The sequence below is a fragment of the Equus asinus genome, chromosome 24, assembly GCF_041296235.1.
Source record: "Equus asinus isolate D_3611 breed Donkey chromosome 24, EquAss-T2T_v2, whole genome shotgun sequence".
Classification (NCBI taxonomy): Eukaryota; Metazoa; Chordata; class Mammalia; order Perissodactyla; family Equidae; genus Equus; species Equus asinus.
Window position 1 is genome coordinate 52,408,517 of NC_091813.1, and position 14,965 is coordinate 52,423,481.

General features: G+C 40.5%; 1 protein-coding gene across 1 annotated transcript in view; it reads left to right on the top strand.

Annotated features, from left to right (window-relative positions):
- Positions 1–14,965, top strand: part of SLC35F1 (solute carrier family 35 member F1) — a 371,121-nt gene that overhangs the window by 324,856 nt on the left and 31,300 nt on the right. The window contains exons 5-7 of the mRNA XM_044757468.2: positions 4,497–4,653; positions 6,539–6,591; positions 14,061–14,215. Of these exons, the coding sequence (XP_044613403.2) occupies positions 4,497–4,653; positions 6,539–6,591; positions 14,061–14,215 (365 nt within the window). The remainder of the gene's footprint in view (positions 1–4,496; positions 4,654–6,538; positions 6,592–14,060; positions 14,216–14,965) is intronic.

A 14,965-nucleotide genomic window follows, 5' to 3' on the forward strand; every position in this document is an offset into this window, starting at 1 on the left:
GACCTCCTAGTAATTAAAGTAATTGCTCTAATTCTGCTTGGTTAGAATGTTTCTTCCTCCGCTCTCCAGGAATTCCTCATTTTGATTTGAGCCTTGCTGAAGGAAACTTCTCAGGTGCCACCAGGCACTCTAGATACAAAATGTAAATGTCAGGACACACAGTGATGTGCCCGGAATTATGCTTTTGATGAGAACTTTACCAGGAAGTTCACCCACTGTAGACAGAGGTAGAGAGAAGGCATCTGCAGTCCGTGGCATTTGAGACTCTGCCTGGGTCCTCTAGAATTGTGTACAAAGTAGGAAGGATGCCAACAACACTTAGGTTCCAGTTCTGTACTTGTCACAGGTGCAACTGATCATCCACCTTAGGAAGTTTCCATGCCTTTGCGCTTATCTATAAGGAGATGTCTTTTCTGAGTCTGTCATTAAAAATCAGTGGACCTAATATGTATATTCTATCTTTGCCACCAGCATTATAGGCCCCCTCTGAAAGACCATCTCTGCACTTACTGATGTGTGTGGGGAAAGATGTGTGGGGAGAAAGACATGCAATAAAAGTGATTTCTGAAAATATGATAGATGTTGGAGTGTGTAAAGTTGATTAGTAAGGCCAAAGAGATACAGCTCCATGGCATTTCTACTTTCCTCAGAAAACTTATGGATATAAAAGAGAAGGTTAGAAAGTAACAGGATTAAGATAAAACTCAATGAAAATAGCTCCTTATTATAAAATATATTTCTTACTCTTCAAAATATCCTCTTTTTACCATAATACATTTATTGCATCTTATAGTTCATTTAGCAAAGATGTTAGATACCCATAACAAAGTTTTTTATTATTAGATATAATTTTATATTTATTTCAAGGAGCCAGATAACCATACACAACCAAGTAAAAGTGAGAATTTTATTGGTGCCAGGCACTTTCCCCATGCGTTATCTCATGTAATCTTCCTAATTATGCAAAGTAAGTATTTTTATTCTTATTTTTGTAACTAAAGAAATAAAGACTCAGGAAAGGTAAGAAACTTGTGCAAGGGCACACCAGTACTAAACGGTGTGGCCTAGACGTGAAATCTAGCCAGTATTCTTTCTGCTCCACCACTTAATACTTATTTTTCCATGATTGTGACTCTTATAAGAAATGTACAGTTGTTCTGTTGTGGTAAATTAGGGTTAATGACTGTCTCAGATTGCCCAGAATGGAGGGTTTTCCCCAGATATGGGACTTTTGGTGCTAAAACTGAAAGTCCCAGGAAAACAAGGCAATTGGTCACATTTAAAACTCAAAAATATTCAGTGGGATGGGTTCATTTTCATAAATTGCATTAATAGCCTTTCAACTCTCCAGGATAGTATAATTCACCATTTATTTCTTGTTCTAGTGGTAAGTAGTGATTTTAAATAATATTCCTTCTTCTCCTCCCACTGCCACAAAGACACAAAATTCTTCCAAACATGGTGTTTCTCGTATTTAAGTAAAAATCTAATAAGGAAAACCAGTTCTTGCAAAGCAATTATGACTGGGTTGATTAGAACCAAGAAGCAATCCCAAATGAGAGGTGGCCAACCCAAAGAGACAGGTGGTTATTCAAAGGAAATGATTGATTCACTCTTTGCAAACTGTTTAGTGAACACTTAATAAGTGCCAGAGGAAATGCTAAGCATTTTACATTATTTTGCATCATTTTATTTATTTACATCATTTTACTATATTCTCACAATAACCTCATTTTAAATAAGGAGACAGAAGTGCAGAAAGACTATAGCTTGCCCAATGTTCAACAGCTAATAAGTGACAGAGATGTGATGAGAACCCACATCTACCTGAAGTGAAAGCTTTTGCCACTCAAAACTTTCCCATAGGATGGATTAAGACCTTTCAGTCAGCTCAATTCATTTAAACATTTATTGAGAATTTATAATATGCGAGGATCCATGCTAGGAACCACACAGAATAGAAAGCTAAGTCAGTCACAGTCCATGCCCCTCAGCTCTATTGTGTAAGGAAACAGCTGGGAGGAGGGAAGACACACAAGTTAACAAATAACAGGCATGGAGCAGAATGCAGTGGGTGCCATACACAGGCACAGTGGTGTGAAATTCAGAGGAGAGAGAGAAGACACTGGATCTGAGTGGGCTTCTCATAGTTTGAATGGGTCCATTTGCCCAACATTTGCAAAACATTATTACTTGTTGTGGTTTCATACATACGTAAATGATGGATTTGCTGGGTGCAGTTTTCCCCGTGAACGTCGCAGAGAAACTGGCTTCACCATGTCAGGTATGTGCTGCATTAACAGTGCATAAATCATAGGGTGATAATTTCTAGTTAACTAGGTGTAAATTGTAGATAAAAAATATTAGTCTTGGGACTTTCTTATACTTATGTCAAATGCTTCTTTATATACTAGGCTTGGATAAAATCATGTCCTGGTTAATTTAATTATATTTACTCAACTAAATTTTCATACATGTGGCGCATATATGTATCCATTTTCAAATGGTTTAACAACTGGTAAGTACACTTACTAGTGAAATTTTAATAAATAATATTTCATTTCTTTGTCACTGATAACTTAGGAAGTACTTCCAAACTTGTAGTTACACAAAATTGTATTATTATTAACGATAATTATCACTGCACTGGTGAAAACTCAAAGTACCGGGGAGTGGATTTCGTATAGTCAAAGGCCAGTTAACAAAATAAGCTATAACTGTCAAATGTGGGTTTGAAAAACATTGGTGAGACTATTCATTGAGATTGAGTTTGAAAAACATTGGTGAGACTATTCATTGAGATAGAGTGGCCTCTTTTTAGGACTTTTAAAAGATAGACTGATGTTCCCCTAATGTCTATTAAAAGATTTCATTATAATTTAGCTTTCCTGAATCTATTCATGTAAAATTAATTTCATTAACCAAGAATTCTGTTAAGCAGCCCTTCCACACTTCACGCGTACAACAAAAATTGATATTCATTATAATGACTCCATGTCAGCACAAGATTCTGAAATGGCTCCTGAATGAAAAGTGACTGAATCCTGTTCATTATAATTTTATAATTTTGGTAATGGATCCTTTTTATTTTACGAGTTAGTCTTCAAATGAGCTGCTTAAAATTAAAATTTTTGTCATTATTTTCTAGTTGACACATAAAAAAGATTAGTCAGGTTGCTGAAGATGACACTCTCTGTCACAGCAACTTTAATTTCCTCGGAAGATGCGCCAGGGAGCTTGTGGTTTCTCCTTGGGGCCTCATCCCCGTGAACCCCGGGAGCGCTGGGAGCCCTCACAGATCCGGATTCTCAGCTCCATTCCCTTGAGGGCGACTCCAGCAAGCTGTCCTGCCTTTCAGAGTCTTTTCTCTGCTCTCCAATTCTTACCAGGAGTGGGAAGTCGCCTTAGAGAAAGTGACGCCATTTAGAGTAAACATATAATCTCCCAAGGTGACCAGATGGCATGAGTGAAGAGGTTTTTCCCCAAGCCAGGCTCAGATTCTTTTATGTGAAGCCACTTCCTAGAGAATGCTCAGTGCTCCCAACCCAACAGTGAGAATCCGGTTCTACAGTTTTAGATTGTTCCAGCTGATATGGGAATCCAAGGCCGCTCTAAGGTGAGTCCCTCCCTTAGTCTCATGCTGGAGAGAGCACCTTTCCCATCCCGCATCCCTTCTGCCGGGGAGCTGGCAGCCTGCCGAGCTCTCCTGTGCTGAGCTGTGCTGGACTGGTGTCCTGGTGAGTCCGTGTGGGCTGCTGACTTCCGCTCTCCTTCCCTAGCTTCACACTTCCTGGAGTGGAAAGAGTTTGCCTAATTATAAAAAATAGCTAGGCACGGCATTTATAAAAAAATTGGACGTAAACCTAAACCAACCAAAATTGAGTTTAAAACAAATAGATATTTTTATGAAAAAAGGAAAATGTCATTGTGATAGTGAATTACATATATTTTTCACTCATGTTTCGTACTTTAGGGGAGCTGAAAATTTCAACCCATAATCCTTTTTACTCTCATTTTCTAAGCAAGTACACTTTTTGCCCATAGTCAAAAAAAAAAGTGTTGACTACTTCTGTTATAGCTTCTCTCCCTGTATCACGGAGAGTGGAAATTCAGACTGATTTTATTTGTTCTACATCCTGTTCACTAAACTGTTGGAAAGTGCCCTGCAGCAAATATAACATGCGCATATATTAGCATATATTCATAGACACATACCTGGGCAGAAGACATGGGGCTTTGTGGAGATGATGCAATCTAGAAGGCACTGGTCCCTTTCTTAACTAGGGAAGACTTACAGATGGGTAGACATAGGCAACCTTTTTGTATCAGAACATATCTGGGGCGCACAGAAACAAACTTTACTAAATCTCAGTTGGCAAATTACAGAACTTCTATAAAAATGTCAGAATAGAATAGGCATAAGAAGCTGATTTTGCTGGTGCCAAATTCTTGTGAGAAAGTGTTAATGAAGCTCCCTCTGTTTTTTTGGTTCCTAGGAGAAAATAAGCTGGTAGGGGACCTTCTGGTCTTAGGAGGAGCCACACTCTACGGGATCTCTAACGTCTGGGAAGAATACATCATCCGAACCCTGAGCCGAGTGGAATTCCTGGGAATGATTGGACTCTTTGGCGCATTTTTCAGTGGAATTCAATTGTGAGTAAAAATAACAAGAAATTCAGACAGTAGATACTCTTAGGGCTTATTCTTACAATTTTTCTTCATTGGGGCATGGTTGGTCTTTGTTTTGTAAAAATCAAGGCTGAAAACCTTTCATCAACCTCCCACATGAAATCTGAAAACTCAATATCTTTATCTGTAAATTTCTTCCAAATTAATCAAGTTTATTTTAAATTGTTAGAAAAACATTTAATGGACTTTGAAGATAATTTACAAGAAAGCATTAAAAGTACACTGATTCTCCTGAACCAGCCTGTGAAGTTTTACTTAAAAAAGTAGAAAAACTAAGTGTAAATGCCATGATTTGATGCACTTCCAAATAGGGACATTCCCTTTACCAGTGACAAGAACCGCTAGAAAACTTGTAATTTAAATTTACCCTTTTATAAATTTGTGCTTTTACTGCCCATGGATTTGCATGAGTGAACCATATTTCAAATTCATCTTTTAGAAATTTAGTGTTTCCATTTTCCTTAAACAGTTGAAAATGTGACACAGACATTCCCTAAGCATCAAAAAAAAAGTCAAAAACACCGATTTTACAATAATTCCGGCATTGGAGCATATAAGTCAGCGCTGACCAGTGGCCTCAGAAATTGTTGTGAGAACAAGCATCCAACAAAGCATAATTTTCCCTCAATAATATTTTAGTTTCACATAAGAGATAAAGAATAGTAGAATAAACTCCAGTCTAATTTCACCAAATCCCATTCCACAAAGCAAATAATTCTGATTTCACCAGATCACTTTCTACAAAGCAAGTACTTTGTAATTGTATTGGTTCAGTGTCTGAAATTATTTGTGGAAGATATTTTGACATAACCTTAAACATGTTTTGCAAATTGGCTGTTTCCAAGAATCTTCCAAATTTCGCTGTGCTGAGATAACGGATGAAAAGCTCGATAGCAAACAAGGCATGGAGATGGGAAGAGGAGGATTTGTTTGGGGGTTCATTTTGAAAGCATGATGACATTTTAAAGCCCCTACATTTGGTGCTTCAGCTTTGTAAGAGGAAACGAAATTGCCTAGTTCAACTGTTCATAACCAACATTTTGTAGATGGACGGCTCATTTTATGGATTATTATTCTTGAATCCAAAAAATAGATTCGGAGATCTAGCACCCATTTGCTTCAGTTATAGTCCATTAGGGCTGACTGAGCCCTTCAGGGACACTGCTGCTGAAATAATGGAAGTGGCATATGGGTGTGTTTGGCAAGTGGGATATATTGAGGGCACACTGGAACCAGGTAATGCTGGTGGAGTGGTGCCAACCTCGCCTCCCGGTCCTCTTCTAGAGCAGTGGTTCGCAAAGTACGGTTCTCTGACCAGCAGCCTTGGCACCACATGAGAACTTGTCAGAAATGCACATCCGTGGGCCCTCCCAGATCTACTGAATCAGAATCTCAGGAATGGGGCCCAGGAAACTGTTTTAATAGGCTCTCTGTATGGCTTTTATGTCCATTTAGGTTTGAGAACCACTGCCCAAGAGGATGCTCAATCAGAACATTGATTAAACTGGCAAGCACAGAAATTTTCTGAATCTCGCCGTTTACTTTTTAGAAAGTATCTCAAGGAGCAAAGGCTACAGGTAGACCATGTGGGTGAGAAGGACAGTGGGAGGTTTGAGCTCCATCATGCCCAATGGCACGCTCACCAGTGCCGGCCACACTTAACAAGATTCTTCAGGGATCCACCTCAGGCTGCCTAGTTAGACTTGCCTCTGCATGGCCCAAAGTTATTTTTGAAATTCAGTTGGTTGCTTCATGATTGTATAAATCTGCTAAGTGAAAACAGAAAAAGAAGAAGAACTAGGATGCATTATAACCTTGTTCATCAGGTCCACTTTCTTTGAATTTGCAGAGCCATAATGGAGCACAAGGAGCTGTTAAAGGTGCCCTGGGATTGGCAAATAGGTAAGGGGTTTGTTCGTCTAAGGTGCTGTTTTTAGTAAACCTGAGAAATAGGTTTGAAGAGTGAGGTGAGTAGGGTTGGGGCACAAACAATGAAAGGATTGAGAATGTAGAGGACACAAGAAAATGAAATCCCCTTGTCATTTTAGGAATTCTTGCATACTATAAGAAACTGAGCTGTATGATTCATAATGTTTCCTAATTGAGCTTCTGCCCATTATTGTCATCAAGATGCCATTAGTGTAGACACAGAAGTATGTTATTAGGTTAAAGACCAACCAGAGAGAAAAAGTGCCCTGAGGCAGGAGTGGGACATAAATGACAGCAATTTGCTCTGGCCAAGAAACACGAAACTGATGTGATCATTTAAAAGTAGCACTTTAGTAAAGGGAAAAAACTGAACTGAACCAAGAGGCATAAAAGAAAACAACATAATGGGCATTCTGAGCCCATAAAAACTCTTCAGAAGGGAGCAGTTTGCACATAAGAAGTGGTTAATTGCTCTTCAGATAGACTTGGTAGAAAATACCAGACTTGCTTTGAGCTGGTTAATAGTCGTCCAGGGCATCTCAGATTCCACCTGTTTTGAAAAATCACTTTTCTCTGAAAAAATTTAGGATAAGGATTTAAGATCCTAGGTGATGTTCTAGGATCACACAGCAAGCCCCAGAAGGGACTGACACTGAATACCCTCAGCCCAGAAGATATTCCCTACAGTGTCTATACCAAAACTCATGGGTTCCAGCAAAGAGCACAGAGCTTGGCTTATGGGGGTTGCTTGGAAAATGTGTGCATGGTGATGCAAATGGAGGGTGAAAATACAGATGGTTCCCCACACTGAAGCTGGCTACTTGAACCATCTCCAGCTTATGTGAGCTTTGATGGAATTGACAGCTTCAGTCAAATTCTGCTTCCATGAGCAAGGACAACAATGACATAACTTCACCACTTTGCCTACCCCACACTCCAAAGTATCCAAAGCTGACTTGCTGCTGACATAATTCCCTCTGAAGGCACGCTGTGAGCTACAGCATCATGCATAAGTCTCCCTGGGGGTTATCTCTAGTGACTTCAAGGGCTGCCCAGCCCTTGAGTCTGTCACAGAGTTCTGCCATTTAATTTCTCTTAAGTTTTGCTATAGGATGTTACAATTAAATGAAAGTCAATAGAGAGGAGAGGATGATGGGAGGGGAGGAGGGCAGCTGAGAAAGAAACACAGCTGCAGGTTACAGATGCATTTGCCTCTGTGAGCTCAGAGCCAGGAACCAAAATGTTACCAGTGCTAGGTAACACCTCACATGCAGTGGTCCGTGAACATAAATTAATTTTATATTAATAGTAATAGCAATAATAAAAAATAATTTGTCGTCTAATTATGTGGATGTCATGTGCACATCCACCGAGATTCCGTTATAATTCGGTGTTAGCTAAATGTGTCATGAAAAGGTAGTTTTATTCTGAACTCTCACATTACCATTAAAATGTCAAACCCCTGCGGTCCGAGATGATGAAGGGTTGTGTAAAAGGAACACATTATAGAGCCATCCGTTTCATTCCTGATTGGAAATGAGGCCAAAATGGTCTAGAAACCAAATGGTCATCCTTTTCTTTCTGAAACATCAATAGGGTTGCATTTGAGATTTTTTTACACCACGGCCACCTTTGTCCTTATTATCTCATCCTGACCTCCTGCACAGTTCTATTGTTTAGCTCAGTTCTAGGCACGTAAAATTCAGTGAATAAATGTTTATTAAATGGAAAATGAATGACAAGCAAAGGAGATGAGACCTGTCCTGCCCTCTCTCATCTCACAAAATATAGACAAAAGGAAAGTAGTGGAGACAATGGCAGGAGACTTTAGGCTTGACATTGCACTTTCTGGGGAACCAGGAGATGGCATAACAGCCACTGCAACTCCAGAGTTGGCAGGAGACATTGAGGGGGATCAGCATCCTCTCAAAGCATCCTCAGTCCTTGGGAAGTCTCCCAAGAGTGCGGAGCTCTGATCACTGTATCTTGATGGGGAGCTCACAGCATCTTAGTTAAGAGACCAGAATCCAAGACTCTCTTCATCTCCCACCATCTGTCAATGCATTTCTCTCCTTTCCTTCTCTTCACATCGGTAATCCCTCTCATACAGTCTCTTGGACAGCTCATATGGTTGCCATTTTATCAAAATAAAAAGATGTTTTTTCTATGGAGTAAGTGAGATAATGAATGTGTTTTATATTTTCTGGACTAGAAAGGCTTTATTTTTTACAGATAGTTATTTTTCTATAATGTTGGCCAATTGCAACATACAGAGTAATTAAAAGCAAGAAGATAACAGTTGCTGTTTGTTTTTATTTCTCTGTTTTACTCTACTGAACAAAAAGACTGAGTCTGGTTATGCAATCATTAAACTCAAGTAAAACGTACGACCTAACAGAGCTAAAATGGCCTCCTGGGGAGCAGACATGTTGGACTCACCATCAGAAATCTAATACCTGACTTAAGCATTTCCTTCATCCCATTTGTCATATTGTGTGAAAGGATGTGTAAGCAAATATCAGCTGATGTGCAAGTCGAATGTCAGAGGAAGGACGAGGTGTGCTGTGGGGCGGCTAGCACAGGTGCTGATACGAGGGGCTGCTGCACTCTTCATTTTGTGAGTGATGCTGATTTGGGTTTTGGTTTTGGTTTTTTCCTGGAGGGCAAAACAAAAGATTTGATATTTTCCTGAAAATAGAATAATGGGACCACAGAGCAGGAAGGACCTTAAAGATAATTAAGAATACACGTTTCTTTTTACCAATGTTTAATCAAAGGCCTGGGAAGTTGAGGCGAATTGACTAGGCTCACGGCTGCCTCTGGTGGGACTAATGTGCACTATCTGAGCAAGCCCCGCCAGCCTGGTGCCCTTTACAGACTTGGCCTAATGCGTATGTTCTGAGAAGCCATCTTGCCTAGCCTTTAAGAATTAAAAATAATACTTAAGGGGCCAGCTCCATGGCTAAGTGGTTAAGTTCACACGCTCTGCTTCCGTGGCCCAGGCTTTCGCTGGTTCGGATCCTGGACACGGACATGGCACCGCTCATCAGGTCACACTGAGGCAGCGTCCCACATGCCGCAACTAGAAGGACCCACAACTAAAATATACAGCTATGTACTGGGGAGCTTCAGGAAGAAAGAAAAGGAAAAAAAAAAAAAAGAAGCAGATTGGCAACAGATGTTAGCTCAGGTGCGAATCTTGAAAAAAACATTTAAGAAATCTAGTACAGTCATGTGTTGCTTAAGAACAGGGATACTTTCTGAGAAATGCAACATTAGGCAATTTCATCGTTGTACGAATGTCATAGAGTATACTTACGCAAACCTAAGTAGTAATAACCTACTACACACCCAGGCTCCATGATACTAATCTTATGGGACCACCGTCATATATGTGGTCTGTCATTGACCAAAACGTCATTATGCAGCACATGACTGTATATTCAAAGGAAAGTGAAAGAATGTCAGTGAGATCCCAAAGAAAGTGATAAGATAAAATATATGCAGCATACACAGACTCATACTAAATACATGTATATATTATATCTATCATGTATTAACATTTATATCACATATGATATATTGTGTATTTGTTGTTAGTGCCGTCAAGTCAATTCCAACTCCTAGCGGCCCTGTGTAGAGCAGAGCAGAACCCTGCCCAGTCTTTTTGCGCCGTCCTCTTCAGTGCTGTATCAGACAATGCTCCACTGCTGTTCATAGGGTTTTCAAGGCCCATTCTTTTGGAAGTGGGTGGCCAGGTCCTTTTTCCTAGTCTGTCTTAGTCTGGAAGCTTAAATGAAACCTGTCCACCGTGGGTGACCCCACTGGTATTTGGAATGGTGGTGGCATAGCTTTCAGCATCACAGCAACATGCAGCCACCACAGTATGACAACGGACAGACAAGTGGTGTGTGGTTCCCTGACAGGGAAACAAATTCAAGCCACAGTAGTGAGAGCACCCAATCTTAACCACTAGACCACTGGGGCTGGCTGTATCATGTATATGTCACATATGTATCATATATTAAATGAGATGCTCATTAGAGTCAAATAGAATGATCCTATTTCTCTTCATAGTAATTGAGCAATGTAGATTAGTGTTACATGCTCAGAATTTAAAGTCAGACATCCTATGTACCTTAGGGCAAGTTACTCAACCTCCATACACTGTTCTTTTTCTGTTTAGCCACATCTCCGTTTCTTCCCCTTACTCTGCTCTATATTGCAGAGGCTAATTCATGCAAACCACACTTCCCAGGCTGCCGTGTCGGCTGGCTTCCTGCTAGGTTTGACCAATGGGGAGCAGTAGAAAGAGATTGGAGGGTGGGAGGTAAAGAGAAGCCAGGGTGTGTCTCCCTGTTTCTCTCTATTTGGGGTCAGGTCTGTAGAAATGGCCGAGCATCCTCTGTGCGTCCACCTCTGCTGGGCTTCCCTAACTTCCTGCCTCTGGTAAGATGGCCTCCTCCCTGGATCTCTCTGGCTCCAGATTACTGCTACTGCTGATCTCTGGGTTGCCTCACCATCCCTGTTTCCCCGTCACCCATTCAAGCACCTTTGTAACTTGTGCCCCATGTTAAATTTCCTCTGTTGAACCTGGTATGGACTATGCTTCTTGAGTAATATACTCTATAAGCCTATTTCCATACCTGTATAAAGAGGAGAACAATTGTAATGGTGTTATTCTGTTGCGGAGGTTGATTAATTAATGTATGTACAGTACATGATACATGACAGGTTCGGATCCTGGGCATGGACATAGCACCGCTTGTCAAACCATGCTGTGGCAGCACCCCATATACAAGGTAGAGGAAGACTGGCATGGATGATAGCTCAGGGACCATCCTTCTCAAGCAAAAAGAGGAAGATTGGCAACGGATGTTAGCTCAGGGTCAATCTTCCTCATACAAAAAGAAGCAGGTAATTCAGTCTATTTTATTTATGTCGATCAATTGTTTGAAAACCCTACACAGACAGCACGTTGGGCCTTCAGATGCGTTGCTAATGTCCATTAACTAGCTAATGTCCATCTAAGATGAGCAAATCAGCAAATTGCAGGAATGCTGCATTCCCCCTCTCAATTTAATTATGTGTTCATTTTTGCTCACAAAACAGGATATTCACACACAAAAACATTGGTTGACCTAGCAAAGTGGTTAACTGTGACGGTGTATATGTTCTACTCCTATCCCCCTAAATTTAATTTCTGAAATTTTTAAAAATATGTTTAGAATGTTTGAGCTCGAAGCATCCTGATGATTAGATGTTCTACCTTCAAAAGTTCCTGGAACACACCAGGGCCTGTCCCTTCTCAGGGTCTTTTCATTTGCAGATCTCCCTGCCTAAAATATTCTTCCCCTGGCTCCTTCTAGGCAAACTCCTTTTAGTCCTTCAGCATTCAAGGTGAGGGCCACCTCTGCAGAGAAGCCTTACCCAGTCACCTTTCCTAAAGCAAGCCCTCTGCCTTTCTCTGTAAGGAACCCTTTTATTCCTTCATTACACTAAAACCAACTCTAAGCTGCTTGTCTATCCTGTTTTTCCATTGCATTGCTAGCTCATGGCAGAGCGCCTAGGGCGTAGTAGATAGTCAGTGAGTACATGGTTGAACAACTGAATGAATATAAAACTTCAGAGCCCACACATAAGAGACCACGGTGTGTCGGGTAAGGTGATGGAAGCGTAGGATTCTGGAACTTCTTAGCCCAGTCATGGATAATTTAAATCAGTGATACCCTCAAAAAAAGGCTCTGGTACGTGGACTGTGTTCTGATCAAGTTTGATTATTTTTAGCGTATTAATTTAAGGGTACACCTTGTCCCTAGTCTGTTAATCTCAGATTCCTTAAAGGAATACCGAATTAATTTTTTTGGCTTTTCATGTATTAATCATAGGTTATTTAGTGTTGCACTGTTTATAACTTGGTTAAAAGAAAAATGAATTATAAGTCATGCTAGAAACCCAAGTATAGGAAAATTGACCATTTTTAGGTAATTAGAACTTCTGATGGAGAGTCAAAAGCCATCTGACGTTACTGTGACAGACTGTCCACAAGAGGCCTTGTACTTTACCAAACTAGGAAGGCGGTTGTTCCGTTTTCCTCTTGGGGCGCTTCCACCACACTAGAGGGGGCTGTTGTACTGGGTTTGCTTGCTTAGTGTTCAGAATTTTTTGTGTAGATTTGATGTGGCTTTTCTTACACTTAGGATAAGAAATTTATAGAATGATGATTTATGCCCTTAAGTACTTTTTGTATGGGAAAGCCAGACTTCTCTTTGGGAAACTCTCTGGTCTTCATAGTCAAAGGGACTGGATGTCCAGTACCAACCAAATCCAAAATTCACAGGATTCAGAGGAAGCAGTCGGCCCACGGCCTACCCCAGACACACAGTTAAAAATTGCTTTGGAAAGATTGGTTTCCTTTATTATATTATAAAACCCAAAGATCCACTGAAGTGTATTACTTGTGCCTATTCTATACATTATTCTTTTAAGGTAGAGAAATGAACATTATTTTTCCACAGTGTGTTGTATCAACATCTGGGAAAAGACAAACCAAACTCTAGATTTATCCATAAATTCTTGCTTGAGACCCAACAAGATTGTGTACTTATGGAATTAGTATTAACAATTGTGTACCTAGTTATAATCAGAGAGCGAGTAAGAATTTTAGAGGATGAGAGACTGACCATATAGCATTTTAATTAAAAAAAAATATTTCTGTTTCACAAAACTTATTTCTTTGATGGTCTACAAAGCATTCACCTAACTATTTATTTACAAAACAGCAGAACCTACATGTAAGAGCCCACGGTATGCTGGGAAAGGTGATGGAGGAGTAAGACTGTGTCTGTAGTGGGTAGGGCTGAGCAGGATTCACAGATGTGGGAGACATTGACAGATCATCTTGTGCTCAGAGCAATGCAGTAGTCTGCCCAAGGTCACAAAGTTAGGATCCCAATTCTGACTTAGTCCACTTCTCTTTGACATGTAAGCCCTGCCGTTTTAAGGACTATGTAGTTATTCATCATTGTAAACAATACATGGTACCAAGGGGTTTTGTTCCTATTTTGTAAATAAAAAAGAGGTGAAAAAAGTCTTAAAAGACATGAATAGTAGAAGTTAATTACAGCACAATTGGAAATAGAATTCAGAAGCTTTGACCCCATATTCTGACTGTAGCCGCTAAGAGGCACTCCCTCCCAGAAGAAGCAAAAGAGGAGATACGTGGTGAGAAGCAGAAAGTTCACTTCCCACAGGCAAAGTTTTACTTAGTATTTTATGTTTTAGCCATGTATTACCCCATAATAGACATCAGTTAAGAGAGTGAAAGGAAAACTCCCTCTGCGAGTGATGCACAGTGTGCACCATCCACTTCCCTCGCCCGCCGTGGGTACCAGAGTCTCTGGAGGAGGCTGTGACATCGCCTCTCTTTCCTCTCCCCCCAGGACTGCTCTACGTTGGCTTTAGCACCTGCATGTTTGGTCTCTACAGCTTCATGCCCGTCGTCATCAAGAAAACCAGTGCCACTTCAGTCAACCTCTCCCTGCTCACAGCAGATTTGTACAGCCTGTTCTGTGGATTGTTTCTCTTCCACTACAAGGTAGGTTGCGTCAGCACTCTTTGTAAAGCTGTACTTGGCAAGGACTAACACAGACCCTGCTGTGCAAAGCCCTGATTTTGTTTAGGGAAGTAGGGATGCACCTCTGGGCGCAAACCCCCAGGATCTGGGTGTTCACATTTCCACTATGAGACAGAGGCAACATTCTGTCCTAAGGGACCAGTAACTACAGACTTGTGATAGTGAAAGATAAATAGCCATCGAGGAAAGGGCTTTCAATAATGGGGGACAGTTTTTCTGACATCATTCAACCCTGAAGTTACTCTTGGTCCAGCCTAAAGCTAGGAAGATTTGTACAATTCCCCAATTATAACTGCAAAATGGATTCTGCCAAAGGTTCTAGCAGAGTCTACTTTCATTGGAGAAAAGATACAGTCCTTGCAGTGGCTGCTTTGCAGATATTTTCGTAGCAAATGTGAATGGGAAATGCTAATGCATTAGAAATAGTTTCTTTACTAAAAGATTGGAGTTTGGGTAAAGGAATGCAAAGAGATGTTTTGAAGCATTTGCAATTAGTGTGTTAGCCCTGAAGAGGAAACTCTCCTGTCCAAAGATGGCAGTCTCTTCAAAAACGCAAGGCTCTACCCACTTCCTAAGCCGAGGCAGGCATGACTAATTGGTTCTGGCACACTGAGGTCAGATGCTCTTTTTTATACACTAGACTCACTGTGGCCATTAATAATTGATTAGAATTGGTATGTGAGAAGAGACCTGCTTGCCATTCCTTAACTA